The following is a 17,404-nucleotide window of genomic DNA, read 5'->3' on the forward strand; positions in this document are numbered from 1 at the left end:
TGCATTTGATTTCACACATGAATAAATTAAAAATAAAATAAAAAAAAGAATGTCTATTTTCTTTCCTCTATACAGTTGGAATGAATGCATGTTTGTAAGGTGTTTAAAAATGAAATTAAAAGTAACTAATCAGTTTTCATTCTGCGCGCGCTTTCTCTACTGCTTCGCGCCATTCACTCGGTACCGTAGTGACGCGTCGCGAGGCGCTCATGTGTCTCTCATTCCCTGAAGACTGAAAAACAGCGTCATCACATTTTGTCGAATATGCCGGTATATGGAATGGCGAGATAGGTGTAAATGTCTACATTAACCCAAATAAACATGGCTGAAAGCAATATTTTACAAGAAGCAGAAAGCAGACTGAGTATAAATGAAGCTGAGGAGGATGAGGGAAACAGTGAGGTAAATAATGATTAATATTGAATAATATCTCAGTTATAAAGTATTTAGTCACGTTAGTAACACAGACATGTTGTCATTTTGTTAAATTTTAGGTTTTTCTCAGTGTATTTGTTCAACAAGCTAAAATTGGGCTGAGCTACTATGACAGTTGCGACCATACGCTGCATTTCATGCTGGACACGATGGACAACAGCGACCTCCACATGCTGGATAGAGGTACTGCACCCACTCTGCCGTTGTATTTGCATGGGCGCAGAGCGGGCTTTTAGTTTCTTGCTCTCTCCCGCTGGCTGGCTGTTTGTTCATACATTTTCTTTTTTGCTTGCTTGTATATGTATTAGAATACACTGTTTGGAGATGCAATGTTTAGAATAATCCCTGCGTTGTTTGCTCGATTTCCATTGTGTTGTTTTCCCTATTAAAAATAAGTATACCAAAATATTTTTTTAAATACATTTATTTTATGCTGAGCACACTACAAATATATTTACATATTAATGTACTTAATGTAACCTGTAATAGTACTTTTTGTATAGTAAATTGGTGTACTTGAAGACTGCTAAGATTAGAACTAAATTTGTAATTAATGTTACATTATTAAGTTAAATGGAAATAGTGCTGAGGTCCAACTTAAGATATAATTAAGTATATTTGATTGTGCTAACTTTTAATTATTGCAATACACTTTAAATATCTTGCCTTGAAAGATGTTGCATTGATATTATTTAGAGTTTAGGCTTAATATTAAACAAATTTTAGGCTTAAAATTAAGTGAAATAATAAAGTACTCTAAGGTGTAATCATAATATTTATATCAGTAGGTTTAAGTCTTAAGTAATGTCAGTAAATATGATAATGAATTTGAAGTATGCTTAGTATTTTTAAATTCATTTTGGTAGTTTTTTTTTGTTTGTTCACTAGGGTTGTTTTTGCCATCATGAATTTTCTGTTTCAGTCATTCAAGAGCTGAGTCCAAACGTCATAATAACAAGTGCCAAGCAAGAGCCTGGCTTAGCCAAGTTTATCGAAACACTTGGTAAACTCTTTATTTTTCTCTCAATCTTAGTATTAGATGATCAGCACATCTCACCCAATGGGTTTTTGTTGTTGTAAGAAATGTAATACAATCCAACTTTTGCTTTAATTTCAGAGTCAAACCGTGATTATAAGCCTGAAATAGTCGTGTTTCCAAACGCAAACTTTGGTAAGTGTTCACAAATAGCTTTATTTTGCTCTTTATCACAATCACATGGAAATGTGTTATTCTGTGTGACACAAAAGAAGCTTAGCAGGATCTTCATGCTGTTCTTTTCCTTCACTACAAACATGACACAAAAAAGGCTTTTATATGCATAACGTTTAAATCTGGCCAGTCTTTCTCCAAAATCTGTTACTGTGTGTACAAAATGTATCATGACAAAAAAATAGATTTCTTGTCAAATACCACATATGTGTGCATGAAATTTTGCAGCGTTTTACCAGCTTAGTGAAAAATGGTCACAGTATTTGGTCCTCTCCCATCTTCTGCAGGTTTGGAGATTAGCAAACAGCGACTTCTCTCAGCACACCTCCAGTTTCTCCCTCCCACCGTCACAGAGAGCGAGAAAATCCCGTATCTCTCCTCCTGCATCCCATTAGACTCAGTGCTGATGGTGAGAAATCGGAGATGTTTTAATGCTGGTGGACATATGAACAGGCATATCATGATGATCTTCTTTGTCGTAGGTGAGGTCAATAGGAGGACTGTTGAAGTGTCTGGAGAGGAGAAGAGTCGGCTTCGACATGGAGGACAGCATAGGCGTCCCCATATTTCAGTTTCTGACGTACACACTGTAAGACATTGATATAGCAACCACTCATTTAAATGTTTTTGATATTTTTACATCACAATATTTATTTACTTACTTACTTACTTATTTATTTATTTACTTATATGTATGGATTTATAAAACGCATAAAACATTTGACCTAAATGCTGTACAGAAAGTAAAAATAATAACTAAAGGAGATACAAAATATTAAAGTAAGTACACCAACAAATACTATGATGCTATATAATACAGGGCTCCAGACTTACATTTGAGAGGTGGTGTCATTACCTGAATTGGTGGGACTGGAGGAAAGCTATTATATAGATATTATTGGTCAATTATTACTCCGAGCTAATAAACGGTCCGTACAGCGCAAACAAGTAGCGCAGTTTCATTCTGCTTTCGTTTTGTTTGCCGTTTGCCACGATGTTTCTCACATGTAACAGAAATGGGCAACATGGTGGTCACACCTGTGTGACTTCTAGAAATTTTTTGTTTCACCATCAGGAAAAAAGGTCACAGTCTGGAGCCCTGTAATACTATGCTAAAACATGATACTAGAAATACTATATATAAAGTATGGCTGGGTAAAAAATATAGATTCTCGATTTTAATCGATTATGATTTTTACTAACCGATATCGATTCTTAAATCCCAAGGATTCAATTAGTCATCCTGTTTTCAGCTAATGAAGGAACGGAGCATTGTAGCGCTCCTCCCATCCAATAAATGGCAAAAAGCATTGTGTTTTATTACTATTGAAACAATGTCTCAGATTTAAAATGACGTGTGGCGTGAGATCTCTCTGGCGCAGCTCAGCTCAAGAGAAGCGGCAGCACATGAACTGATCTTTTTCCCCATTAATACCAGTTACAGCGCAAAATAAACATGAATGAGCATCTGAAAGAGTGTTAAAGATATAGTTAATGAAATCTTTATCATGTCACAGAGAATCGCTCAATCAGTGTTTCACATATTCATTATAACTTGTAACATTATAACATTATAACTACATTATAAAAACACTAATGTTTTTCAATATTTAATGCATGTTTTAATAAATCTGGCAAGTTTTTATGACAGCCACCATTTAAATGTTTATATGTCAAACAACGAATTGGAGTAGAAATAAGATTATGTAAAGTTAATATTATAACTTTAGTTTTATTAAAAAAACATCATTGAGTGTAATTTATGTGTTTGTAAATAAATCAGTTAATTTTCCCTTCAGTATGGTAGGCTAATGTAAGCTATCGGACACAATTGACTTCCATAGTTTACAGCATTAGTTAAGAGATTTGTTTTCCTTGAGAAAATTTGCCATGTATTGTGTTTGTATATATTCAAAATAATCAATATTGAATCAAAGTGTATTTTTAGTTAGTTTTTATATTTGATATAGTATTTTATAGTTAGTATTTTATTTGGATTTTCTTTTTTTTCTTTTTTGTAATTTAACTTTTTTATTAATTATTATTATTATAATTATTATTAATGTGATATATGATGTGCCTTCTCATACATTTATGAACCCCCTGCAGTTCCTTTCCTAAAGAGTTGTTAGGGAAACCCCCAAGTAATGTAATATTTAATACTCTTCATGATGTTGAACAAAAACTGGAAAAAAAATCTTTTTTTAATCAATATAATACAATATTATCCTATTCAAATGACAAGTATAAACAAGTCAAAAGCAATAAAAAAGTAATCAAAAGGTTGTCCAAAATTACCAAAATTGTGTAACAGATTATGTTACCACATTGTTACTACAGTTTTATATAATTAAAAGTATATAACAATGTATTTTGTTAATTTATTATTTTGCAGGAAAGATGTTGTGTACATCGACAGAGACACATACAGGTTGGTCGTATGAACAGGTCCCATCCTTTATTTGTTCTGTTTGTTCAACATTTTGGAGCTGTAAAAACCTGTTTGCACTTTTTTTTCTCAGTGCACTACAGATATTTAAATCAGAGCTACATCCTTCCGTCTTTAAACTCCAGTCAGGAGAGAAAGAGGGATTGAGTCTTTATGGTAAAACATTATTTTGTTCACCATCTACATCTAATAAAATCCTTTTGTGTTTTAGTGCTGGGGTTTTCAAACTGGGGGGCACAGGGGAGTCATAACAGGTCTGTGGAAAAGTTTAACGGAAAACAGTGTAAACATGTAAGAACAAATGAGTACTTACACTGATAAAAACAACTTGTAAGATTTACTTGATAAAATCTTTGTAACAATTTGCACTCAGTTTTTCTAAGTAAAATTTACTGCTGCAATATCAAGTACAACTTACTTGCCAATATTAAGTAAAATGTACTTAACTATAAATGTAACATTTGCAAAGACATTAAGTAAATGTTACTTAATTATATTTAACTTAGCATGTTGTATTTATTAAAAGTAATCAAGTAAATGTAATTTTAAAAGGAGCATAACTATTGTGAAAATTTTATAAATCTGTATTATTTACTCTTATGAAGTAATTAAGTAGATTTTATAATGTTTGTCCATTTGACATTTTGAATTACTTAGTTGAATTAATTTATATTACTCACTATTATTATGTAAATGTTGCTATTTTAAACCAAATAAATGTAATAATTTTCTCTGCATCAAATACATGTATCACAAATCACACATAAATACAATAAAGTTGAACAGTTTATTATGTCAAAATTTACAATTAACCATTAAATCAGTAATGTTCACATCAACTGATTAAGTAGTTAAGGTACATTCATTATAATTTACAATAACTGTATAATTAACCATGTATGGTTCAACTAAACATCAGCAGCCAACAGTGGCATAACTAACATTAAAGGGTTAGTTCAGCCAAATATGAAATGTATCACATTTGAGTCCAAAAATAACAAAAACTACGACTTTATCCAGCATTGTCTTCTCTTCCGTGTTTGTGTTCAATCCTCAAATAAAGATTCAAACGGTGAAGAGAAGCCAATGCTGAATAAAGTCGTAGTTTTTGTTATTTTTGGACCCAAATGTATTTTGGATGCTTCAAGAGACCCTAATTAACCCACTGATGTCTCATATGGACTACTGTGATGATGTTTTTATTCCCTTTCTGGACATGGACAGTATAGTGTGCATACACTTGCATACACTCTCGGACTAACGTTAAATATAAAATATCTTAAACTGTGTGTTAAGATGAACGGAGGTCTTAAGGGTGTGGAGCGACATTAGGGAGAGGAGTTAATGACAGACATTTTATTTTTGACTGAACTGAACTAACTTAACCCTTTAATGACGAGCACATGCATAGTCCAGCTGAAACAGAATGGTCACTTTTCCTTAATGCTCATCTTAAGGATATGTTCAGCGGCAACACTGCGACTGTCCTCCTGCATACAGTTTGTAAGAAAGAAAGAACACAATTCCATTTAAGAAATAGAATTTCATTTATAACATTACATTTTATTTTCATTAAAAAGGTGACCGGACCTTCATGTCGTTAGCTCACTAAAATAGAATTGCTGACATTCATGCACTTGTTGCTAACGTTATACATCAATGCTTATTTGGTATCAGAGTTCACCTGCCATCCAAACTTTCCTTCTTTAGTGCAGAGTGCAGACTAACTTATGCTTTGATATAATAATTGCTGTGAAATTTTCAGTGGATATAAAAACAACTAACTTGCTAAAAAAAATGCTAACATTAGCTTTTTCTACAAGAACGTGGCTAACTACATTTAATCCCCTCTATCTTTGACTAAACACCAGTCTCAACTTTATAGAAGTGGATAAAGCTTTAGCTTTAGCTACCGTTATTGTGATTAAAACTCACTTTTAGTCAATTTTAAACCGTAACGTCTATGCAATAATCAAACCATCAAAACGAAGCACATCGTTATCACAAATCTAAAATAGAAAGGTCAGAACTTACCGAGAATAAGTCAGCCATGTAAAAGCGACATCCCAAACCGACCGTCTCTGCCACTGAACCGGGATCTTTTTGAGCAACAACAAAAACGGGCGGGCAGATTCACTTTGCTTTTCAGATTAAAATTTACTTAGTATTTTTAGGTGAATGTGCTGTGACTATAAAACATTAAATACTATTTGTAAATATATAGTAAAATGTACTCTTTCTTCTCAGTTAATTTATTACATTAATAAATTGTGTACATTTTACATAAGATATATAGTTCCAACTTAATCTTGATTTTACAATGTATAAATTACATGAATTAATGTAATAGATTTTACAATACCACAAAGTCATTTTTTTCAGTGTAACTTAATTTTCAATATTGATCAGAATGTGTCAGGAACACCACACACATAGTTTGTTTGTGCATAATTAATACTAGACCATTGTTGATGTGCCTAATGTACGCCATTGTATCATGTCACTACTGTATCATCTTTACCTTGATTACAATCGTCATCATCAACATTTTATTAGCTCGACACTGGTTTGCTTTATCCAACTGAGAGATGTATTTTGCGTATTGTGGGAGTTGGTGTTTTGAGCCGCTTCCGAAACAAAATAGATTGTGATTTGAAGCCAAATGCACTATTCACTCTGCCATCTCTGATGAAATCGTCCGGGTTTTCTCTGCATTGGGGCTTTTTTGGACCAACTGTTTGAATGCATTCGCTTACTGGATCCTTGGACTGAAAACTCTCCAGGAATTTAAGGTTTAAAATGATCTCATCGAAAACAGAGGATCGGAAATATAACATCTCTTGTCCAAAAGCATGCTTCTTTTCAAGTATTGTTTACGTTATAATGTATGTATTGAAATTATCAATCATTAGATCAGGGGTCCCCAATCTCGGTCCTGGAGAGCCACTGTCCTGCAGAGTTTAGCTCTAACCCCAATCAAACACACCTGAAACAGCTAATTAATGCCTATAAATGCATTGATTAGCTGTTTCAGGTGTGTTTGATTGGGGTTGGAGCTAAACTCTGCAGGACAGTGGCCCTCCAGGACCGAGATTGGGGACCCCTGCATTAGACTCTGCGTGCCTCCCCTGACATGCTCTGGCTCAAGTTATATAGTAATTGGCAGATTATTTGAATGAATAGCATGTCATCATTTACTCACTCTTGTGTTATTTACAAAAATGTTCATACAATAGTGTAAGAGAAAGTTAATGCAAATTTAGAAGAATATTCTTGCTAAACATACAATAAAATTGAGTGGGAGTAAATGACGACAGAATTTTCATTTTAGGGTGAGCTATTCTTTTAACCCTTAAACAGGAAAGAGTGGAAAATGATCATCACAAAATAATTTCATGTCACTTTTTATATCATCTGGACTTAAAAAAAAAAATTGATAAAATTTTGATTTTATAAGTTGTATCTCCGAAGACAAATTGCCCTATTTAAAAGTTTCTCCACTGTATTGATAATGAGTGGTGTCTAAAAGTAAACTGTGCCATCTGTACTGTCACCGCAGAATATGCAATAATGCCATGATAAGTACAGATGGCACAGTTTACCTATATAGATACATACTTTAAGATCTTAACATCTTAAGACAATGTTCACAATTAATATTAGCAGTTTTGTATTTTTCTGCTGAAAAAAGTAATATGAATAGATACCTACTTTCTAAAAAAATCTAAATATCCAGCACCTTGGGTGCACGTGTTGGCTTTAGGTCAAACGAGCACATAAAATTTGAACCAATTCACATGAGCCACATACTCCAAACAGACTCATCTATGATATTGACAACAGTACTGGATGGAAAAATTATTTCTCATGCCTCCTACAAGAGACAAAAGACCTGTGGTACACGTCGCCTGTTTAAGGGTTAAGAATAGTTTTGAGTTCTGTATTTTTGTGGGAAAACTGTGGCCACATTGTGTTTTCTGCAGGTGTTCTGAATTGCTGTCGGAGCAAGTTTGGATCTCTACTTTTACGGTAATGTCCCATAGTTTTATAACATTTTAAAATGATCACATTTAAAAACGTGTTTAAGCCCTAACTGGATGAAGTATAGACTTCCTTCCCCCCCCCCTCTGTTTGTTTCAGGCAGTGGTTCCACAGACCTACTCGAGATCTGAACATCCTGAAGAGACGCCAGGAAGTGATCCGTTTCTTCACATCCCCTCGTAACCTTGCTGATCTTGGCACTTTACAAAGTTGCCTGCGGAACATTAAAAACATCTCGGTACTGTTTTTAAAATTGTGTCTAAAGCTCAACATTACAGCAACAAAAGCTCCCCCAAATGAACTGACTCTTAGCTTGTCTTTCATATAGACATTGCTGCATAAAATGTCTCGCTCTACTCCGAACGTCGCAGTCTGGCAAAGTCTATATATGGTATTATATAGATTAATACAGATTAAGTTTATTTATTCTTTTTAAAGAGGCTTGGCTATCCTGGTTTGACCCCCCCCCCTCCCCATGTTTTGCTTTTATAAGACAGTGTACAGTGCATTGTGCATTAGGGACACCATTCGCTCCATGCCCCAATCCATCAAGCTTTTCAGTGAAATCAGTGAAAACTTCACAGATGATCTTTTCTACATCGGCACATACATCAGTAAAGTGGTGAGACTGAATACATGAAGCAATGCATGTTTATATTATTACTGATTTAATGTAATTACTTTGACATTCTCATTCTCCATTGCAGGTGGACTTTGAAGGAAGTGTAGCCGAAAACCGATTCACAGTTAGGCCAAATGTAGACCCTGTTATTGATGAGAGTGAGTGGTTTTTGCATGGATTTCTTCAGTTTTGATGGTATTGTAACTAAAGGTGCACAACATACCAGTGGCTGATATATTTTTCACAGATGACTGGGAAAATGAAACCATTATTTAATTATCCACTTTATTTTTCAACATGAACATGGATGTGCAAGACTACTGATTCGATTCTGGTTTTGTTTAAGTCTGTTTGTTTGCACCGTTGGTTTTTGCATTGTAGATTTAAGATCAAATCAGTCTTATTTGTCAGAACATCTGTATGTTTTGTAACTGATTCCTAATCATTATTTGATTATTTTCTAATTATCAGTGAATAATCTTAGGTCTGCGACTGAGGGAAAACTCACAGTGCAGGACTGTAAGACTACTTAAATTGTTGTGGTGCTCATACTGCACAATGCTGAATAGGTGCACAAACTACAAGACACTTGATCAAGAGACAGTACCAACCAAAACACTTTTTCACAAAAATTCACGCAAGATATCCACGCTCTCTGATTGGCTAAATTAGTTCCACAGTACAAGATCACATGGCAATAATATCACTAAGTTTGAAAATATTGCAGCATCTGTGACACGTTGCTGACCTGGTCATACTAACCGAGCAGTGATCACAACAAGCACAGTTTTGGCAGCCATGTAGTATGAGCTTGCCTTAAAATGATCAGTATTTTGGACTATGATCAGTATTAGGCCTCACACACTTGTTGATTATCACTTTTATTGTATACATTTTAGATTTTAGCTTTATTCTTGTCTTTACAGAGAAAAGAAGGATGATGGGTCTGCCAGATTTTCTGACAGACGTGGCTCGTACAGAGCTGGAAAACCTGGACCCCAGTTTCTCCACCTGCAGTGTAATCTACATGCCTCTGGTCAGGATGTGATTAACGCTCCCTACATTCATTAAAATGTGATGTGTAACCTAATTGTTGACGCTGAGCTGTTAACATAAAGGTTGCAGGTTAAAATCCATGTTAGAACGAGCCAATAAATGAAGAGTCAGTAAGGTTGGCATTGTGCCTCTGAGCAGGCCACTTGACCCCAGCTTGCTCCAGGATGACTATTCCTGTAATTAGTGTACTATAGTGTAGCTAAATGACAAGCAGCTGTAACGACTGTGCAGTAATGGCTGTGACATCACATCTGGGTTAGCAAAAGCAGTAAGCAGCGCTGTTTTATTAAATAGTGATGTAGCTTGAAATTGGTCACAGAATTAATTTTTTTTGTGACATATCTGTGGCACCAAACAACTGCAAAAAAAAAAGATTGTGTCTAAACATATTTCTGCTAAACGCTAATCCTCTTGTTCCATCGGTCATGCATACAGGAAGTCCTTTCTCATGCCAACTCATGCCATTGGTTAAGACATTTTATGGCATTTAAACACACTGCAATGTTGAAAGCACCACACTTTGGGGGGAAAATCAGCCCATTAAAGGTTTACTTATATTAGTTTCTGCATATTAAACATATAGTAGAAAATACTTGGACATCAGAGAGATTACACTTTTCAACTTGCAACTTGATCTTATTAAAATAACAAAATTATTAGGTTTTTAGAGATGCTAACTGATAACTAAGTTAGTAGCATAAGGAATGCATTTCAAGGCACATTTTGTAAGAGCACGTATAATAAAATGCGTTTATAAATGTTGATGGATTTTGATTACATTTTTTAACTGAAATGCATGATGACATCCTGGTATTTCATTCTGTGTTGGATGACAGATTGGATTTTTACTGACAGTGCCAAGATTACCCAGCATGCTGGATAAACAGAGTTTTGAGATAGAGGGTCTTGATTTCATCGTGAGTATGCCAGTGCTTTTCATTACAGTGTTTGAAAGGCAACACAGTATACATCCCTTAAAAGTGATCTTTGATCATCAAAATTACTTACTTAAGCGTTTTTTCCCCCCTGTGAATCTTCATGCCTTCAGATAGCTTGAATTTAACTCTACACCCTTGCTTCATTTAGTATATGTGGATCCATGAATATGAAAATGTGCCCATCCTCCACTCACTCACACCAGCTCAGAGATCCACTCGCTCAACTTTTTTTTAAACACTTTTTTAAGTTACTGTAGTAAACACTGCATAAATATTTCATTCTTCACAACGCTGGACACATAATGATAATTAACATGATTAGCCTTTTGCTGGACTGCATTATCAAACCGCTAATAATGTGTTGCTAATGTTACACAAACCATGTTAAAATGTTATTTTCTCAAAAATATAGAGTATTATATTTTTACTGTACATGTAGCCTGAACTGCTTAATGTATAGATTCTATTTTTGATTGCTATCAACTCACTACAGTTAAAGATTAATGTTTGCAAATCTTATCAACATGAATGTATAGATCAGAAATGGTTCTTTTCCAATTTAATGTGCAAATGTGGAGTAAATACATCAGGCCCCTTTGTCTTTGACTCATTAAAGTTAGATTTTTGTTTTGTTTTATTTTTTAATTATTTCAGTTTCTATCAAAAGACCAACTGCATTACCGCAGCACTCGAACCAAAGAGCTGGACAGCATGCTGGGAGACCTGCATTGCGACATCCTAGGTCCTTTCTTTCTTTCTTTCTTTCTTTCTTTCTTTCTTTCTTTCTTTCTTTCTTTCTTTCTTTCTTTCTTTCTTTCTTTCTTTCTTTCTTTCTTTCTTTCTTTCTTTCTTTCTTTCTTTCTTTCTTACAGTTAATGACTTAATAGTTAAAAACTTTACGTTATTGTGTTATATTTTTGTAGATATGGAGATGGAGGTAATGAGGACACTTCAGGCCTCAGTGCTTCAGCAGAGCGACTGTCTGCATAAGGTCATGTCCCTGTGTGCAGAGCTGGACTGTCTCATTGCTCTGGCTCAGGCCTCTCGGGATCACGGCTACTGCTCTCCAACCCTGGCTCCAAACCACCGACTGGCCCTGATTGAGTCACGGTACAAATCATCTCTTCTCATGAGAGCAATGTTACATTCTTTTCTTTCTTTTTTTTGGAGTTCTCTTTTCTATATATATCTTATCTTTTAGACATCCTTTGCTGGAGCTGTGTACACCAGTGTTTGTGTCAAACACCTACATCAGCTCTGAAACTGAAGGCAAAGTGAAAGTTATTACAGGACCAAATTCATCGGGCAAGAGCATCTATCTAAAACAGGCAAACACAGCAATAAACATTTCAGGCCTCATATTCACATAACACTAAATTGAACTAATTTTAAAATAAGATACAACAATACTTAAAACAAAGACTGTATATATAGCAAGATAGTTTACTCCTATTAATATGAATGGGAGTGAACACACTTTTGTTGAAAAGAGCTTTGTTTGCATAAAATAAGACTTAAGTAACTAAATACACAAATAATCCTGAATTTGTTTTTTTCATCATTTTTTGTAAAACCCTGTATTCTGGTTGGTCTTTTAAGGTGGGTCTGATTGTTTTCATGGCACTGATCGGCTCAGATGTACCCGCTAAAGAGGCTGAGATTGGGCTAGTGGATGGTATCTTCACCCGCATGCATAGCCGTGAGTCTGTATCAGTGGGTCTGAGCACCTTCATGATAGACTTGAACCAGGTGAGACTCACCATATTGTGCAAACAAATGCCCTGTATAATATTATTGCAACATCCATCTAAGATCATCCAATTTTGGGAATGTTACCAAAAGATCAGGTGTCTCATTCAAGCATCTTAAATTTGTACACCATTTTTAAGGCAGCCATTCAATACTGCCACTTTATTAAAATACCATTAAAATATTTACATAGCACATTGCAATTTCATCCTTCAGATGGTTTTTAATAATTTTAATTCCTGTTCAATCTAGATGGCTCATTCTTTAAACCACAGCACTGGGAACTCTCTTGTCCTGGTGGATGAATTTGGCAAAGGAACCAACACGGTAAGAGTGATAAAGCCAGGAGGAGAAAACAGGACTTACAGAAAAGCTAGGAGACATTTTAACTGATATTGTGTATCTGTTTATGATGCAGGTGGATGGATTGTCTCTCCTGACCGCATGTCTCAATTACTGGTTGCATCGTGGGCCTCAGTGTCCACACTTACTTATGTCAACTTGCTTTCACAGCCCCATACAGCTTGGCTTGATCTCTGATTCCCCACTGCTGGCTTTACTGGTGCCACAAAAATAGGCTTTTAACAATGCTATGATAGAAAAATATTTTTTTCATAAAACAAAAAGCATTGTCCATGTTTTTTTTGTTTTCATCACTGTGATTTCAAGACCAGTAAACTAAATTGTGCAGTGTTGTTTTTTGTTTGATAGACTTTAGAGACATCTATAGAGGGGGAGGAGCTGGTGTTTTTGTATCAAGTGAAAAATGGCATCTGCCAGTCGAGTTGTGCGGCTAATATTGCTACTCTGGCCGGTGTTCCCACTGACCTGGTCAAGAGAGGAGTGGAGGTATGACACTGAAATACTTTGTGCAGTCATTTTAATGCATTCTCAAGTCAGATTTGGGATGTTCCTACTTGCTTTCACCTCCTTTTGAATGTTTCATTGCCCTCGAACAATTTTTTCTTGGTTATGTGAATATTAGAGAAAACATTAAAGGAACACTACACTTTTTTTTTAAATAAGCTTGAGTTAAACAGTTGAGTTTTACTGTTTTTGAATCCATTCAGTCGATCTCTGTATCTGGCGGTAGCATTTTTAGCATAGCTTAGCATACATCATTGAATCATATCAGTCCATTAGCATCAGTCCTCAAAAAAAATGACCAAACATTTTCAATATTTGTCCTATTTAAAACTTGACTCTTCTATAGTTCTTTGTGTACTAAGACCAACAAAAAATGAAAAGTTACTATTTTTCAGACCGTTATAGCTAGGAACTATTTTCTCATTTCGGCGTAGGAACTTTGCGGCCTTCATGGGTGCAGTGGCGCAGTGATATTACACAACGCCTGAAAATAGGCAAACTTCTGTCAACATAACCAGCGTGACGATCTTCTTGCACAGAGAGCGTGACTTGTAACCATGAAGACGTTTGTGAGAGACGATTCAGAAGTTATTTATTTGGGAAGATCCTAAACCGTATCTATTTGAACCGGAATAACAGTTACACTGAAGATGAGCTTTTGAAATGTGAAAGAGAAAGTGTGGCTGAACAGACTAGGGCAGAAGGGACCAGGAGAGCAGATTCAAACTGGGGACAAAGAAGAGTCAAAATTCGAGGAAAAATGGTCCGACATGGATTCAGTCTTTCGACCTTTTGATTTTGACTAAAGTAATATGTTAATGATATATGCTATGATGGTGCTGCTTATTATGAAGACAGAGAGAGTGCGCACGCTCCGTTGTTTCTCTCTGTCACTCAGTTAACATAAGCCCTGTCATCTGCATCACCCATAAATTACAATAACTGATCAAATAAGGCTTAGACAGGACAAACATTTTTTTGGCAGCCACCAAATAATTTTCCTTGATAATTTTCTAAGCAGGAGACATGCTCCGAAGCCTCAGCACAGCACATTTTTTGTACCATAGAAACTGAAGATAAACAAAACCGGCAATTCCACATTCTATTTTAATCAAACTATACACTACCTCACCAGAACTCAGCAAACCTACTAACGTTATATACTGTATAAACCAAATGGCCATGCAAACCCCCACGCTAAGTGATTGCATTCACAGGTAACGTTAGCTAAAGACAACAGAAGTTATTTTCAGTCTGGTCGTTCAAGCTAACAAAAAATAAAAATAAAATAATGTTATACTTACAGCCATGGGGGATGATACACTTCGCCCTGTCTGGCCATATTCTTTAGACGCCATACCTTGGTAACACTGTCCATGTTTTCCAAATCAAATATCTGGTCCCAAATGCTTTGAGCAAACACGCAGTTTCTTGTTTGAATCTACCTGTGTTTTGATATCTATGGTTCAGAGCAGTCAACCACTGATTCTTTCGTTACTTGATTTTCGTTGGTATTCTGTGAAACATGATGGTAGTATACACCTTCGCCTCACTATCACAGCTCTTTACGACACACAGAACCATGGTTAATCACACAGTAAATCCACTACATAATTTGCAACAACACAAACTTCTGGAAAAAAAAGTGCTGGTCGCATTGGAAGTTACCTATCTGAGGACTACTTTCAGGCGCTGCATAATATCATTGCGCCACTGAACCCATGGCACGACCGCAAAGTTCCATGATTATTACGCAGGAATCAGAAAATAGTTCCTATGGATATTGGTATAAAAAATCTAAACTTTTAATTTTCCGTTGGTCTTAGTACACAATCTAACTACAGAATAGTCAAGTTTTAAATAGGAAAAATATTTTCTTTTACGCCAGATACAGAGATCGGCTGAATGGATTCAAAAACTGTGTTTTACTTCTGCGTAATATGAGTATGTTTTCAACATTTGCGAAACATTCTTTTGCATTTTCCCAATGAGTAGTTTGGCAAAAAAATCCATCTTTCACTTTTGAATGGAACACAGCGTTAAATAAAATGTGTGCATGCTGATGTATTTATTTGTTTTTTTATTCAATCCCTTGTTGACATTATAGGATTTAATCTCCTAAATATCACCATCTATGCAGGTATCAGAGTTATACAGAACGGGAAGAGCCATCAGAAAGTTGGACAGGCCAACTGCAGATGAACAGAACAGCAGGTAAAGGATGGTTCTGGACAGCAAACAGTATTATTCTTAAATTCTCTCCTCCTCCTACTTAAAGTATATTTTCGGATTAAGGTGTGCTGAGGTGGTGGAGAAATTCCTCAACATTGATCCGGATGACCCTGAGATGGATCTAGATTCTTATTTGAAAGACGAGGTGTTCCCAGCTCTTGATGAGGTGCTGTGACAACAACAAAACTTAACTGTGGGACAGTGGACACTTTGTGGAAAAATGGGCAGTTAATTTTATTCCAAGGTAAAAAATGGCTTCCGTTCCCTGAACACAGCTACAAAGTACGAAGTACAAAGCTGATGGTTTTAATTGTATCATATTTGTTCTTGTGTTCCAAATTGGATTTGTTTAAATATGACATTAAATTGGAACACTGTAAATTTAAACAGCAACAAATGTCTGTGGTATTTGTTTGGATTTTTTGAATTACTAAATCTAGCTGTTTACATACCTACGAACCAACCAACCAACCAGTGTTTTCAGAATGTCTATTTTTGTGCAAAACAGTTAATTTAGAGTCTGTGTTCCCTTGCGAAAACAAGTTTTGTGCTATTAGGATACTTCTTTTAAACAAAATATAAGAAAGTTTTTTCAGTCGACTTTTTCTTAGATATGGACTAAAAATTATACTGACAGAAAAGTCTATGTATATTTGGCCTATACTTCGTCTTTTGATCGATATATACATAAAAGTATATTTAAGTATACTTGGCTTGTAGTTGTGTTGAATATAATGTTTTTACATAGTTTAACATACAGTCTTATAAACTTATATTGTTTGAAAATATTGATTTATAAAAAAACCTATGTTCCTAATTCTGACTGAATATTTGTTTAGACTGTAACGATTTGACCTAAAATCAAAACCTTGATTAATTAAACATTTTACCTCAATTGCAATTAATGAACGATTATTTTGCCCTTTTTTTTGCTCTCATAGTTCACTGATAAGGTTTGTACTGTAAATATGTTCAACTATTAAAGGTGCTTATAGTTCTGCATAATTAAGGGCGTGGTCACTTTGATTGACAGGTGGATAGCCATTTATCCGCTGTCTGTTAGTCATAACATCACCTCAGCTCCGCTCTCATCCCGCTTCTTTGCCCATTTTCTGTTATCCATGCATGACACGCAAAGACACGCTGGCAAGATGGCAACGGCTCTTCTGAATCTCGGTTTCAATTACTTTTCGATTGCTCGTCCAGCCCTAAGGCTAGTCCACTTGTAGTGTAAATCCACTGTCCACTGGAATTTACTTCAAATCTACTTTACTCTTTCCCCGCCACTGACTGAATTTTCTGGATGTCCATGTTTTCACTGTCATTCGGTATGAGGCTTTTACACTACACTACACTATTACACCAGCCTAGAAATCTTGACGCACCCTTAGTTGCAGCAAATCTAATATGCCCGCGAGTGTCGTCTAGCAACTCTCAATACAAACTCTGGTCAGGCCAGTCACATCGTGCGTGCTTCTAATAAACACAGAAACTGGCGAACAGTGGTCTTTGGAATCCGCTTTGACCACGACTCTGGAAGACTTGGAGTTAAGCTTTTCTCTGAGAAAAGAAACAGAACGGCACTGAAGTCATTCTTAAGAAGGGAAGATGTGTTCGAGTTTTGCCGACCAGATATGGCTAAAGTTTAATCTTTCAACGAGCTCTGGTTGGTTGTAGCGCTATCCTATCGCGTGCACGCCGTGCAGAGGGAGTTTGAAAGACAACCGCTTATCCCACCCCTCTGATTGAGCCCTGTCTATGGTGAGTTTCCAGACCAAACATCTTGATGTGGGTCTGGCTTGTCA

The 17,404-nt window shown here is 35.6% G+C and overlaps 1 protein-coding gene across 2 annotated transcripts; it reads left to right on the forward strand.

The window, feature by feature from the left end:
• Positions 1 to 196: 196 nt before the first annotated feature.
• On the forward strand, positions 197 to 16,417 carry msh5 (mutS homolog 5). 2 transcript variants are annotated; one of them, XM_067451615.1, is made up of 24 exons: positions 197 to 402; positions 495 to 618; positions 1,358 to 1,438; positions 1,553 to 1,606; positions 1,933 to 2,054; positions 2,128 to 2,234; positions 4,041 to 4,076; positions 4,168 to 4,250; positions 8,078 to 8,123; positions 8,235 to 8,373; positions 8,464 to 8,526; positions 8,629 to 8,757; positions 8,843 to 8,915; positions 9,684 to 9,793; positions 10,650 to 10,730; positions 11,406 to 11,493; positions 11,675 to 11,861; positions 11,953 to 12,079; positions 12,351 to 12,500; positions 12,753 to 12,827; positions 12,919 to 13,062; positions 13,212 to 13,349; positions 15,508 to 15,581; positions 15,663 to 16,417. In XM_067451615.1, exons 1-24 carry the CDS (start codon positions 298 to 300, stop codon positions 15,772 to 15,774), a joined length of 2,448 nt encoding a protein of 815 aa, XP_067307716.1. In that variant the 5' UTR covers positions 197 to 297; the 3' UTR covers positions 15,775 to 16,417. The 2 variants fall into 2 exon arrangements, with proteins under 2 accessions (XP_067307716.1, XP_067307717.1); XM_067451616.1 differs by lacking the exon at positions 12,919 to 13,062.
• Positions 16,418 to 17,404: the final 987 nt, after the last annotated feature.

The sequence above is a fragment of the Pseudorasbora parva genome, chromosome 8 (assembly GCF_024679245.1).
Source record: "Pseudorasbora parva isolate DD20220531a chromosome 8, ASM2467924v1, whole genome shotgun sequence".
Classification (NCBI taxonomy): Eukaryota; Metazoa; Chordata; class Actinopteri; order Cypriniformes; family Gobionidae; genus Pseudorasbora; species Pseudorasbora parva.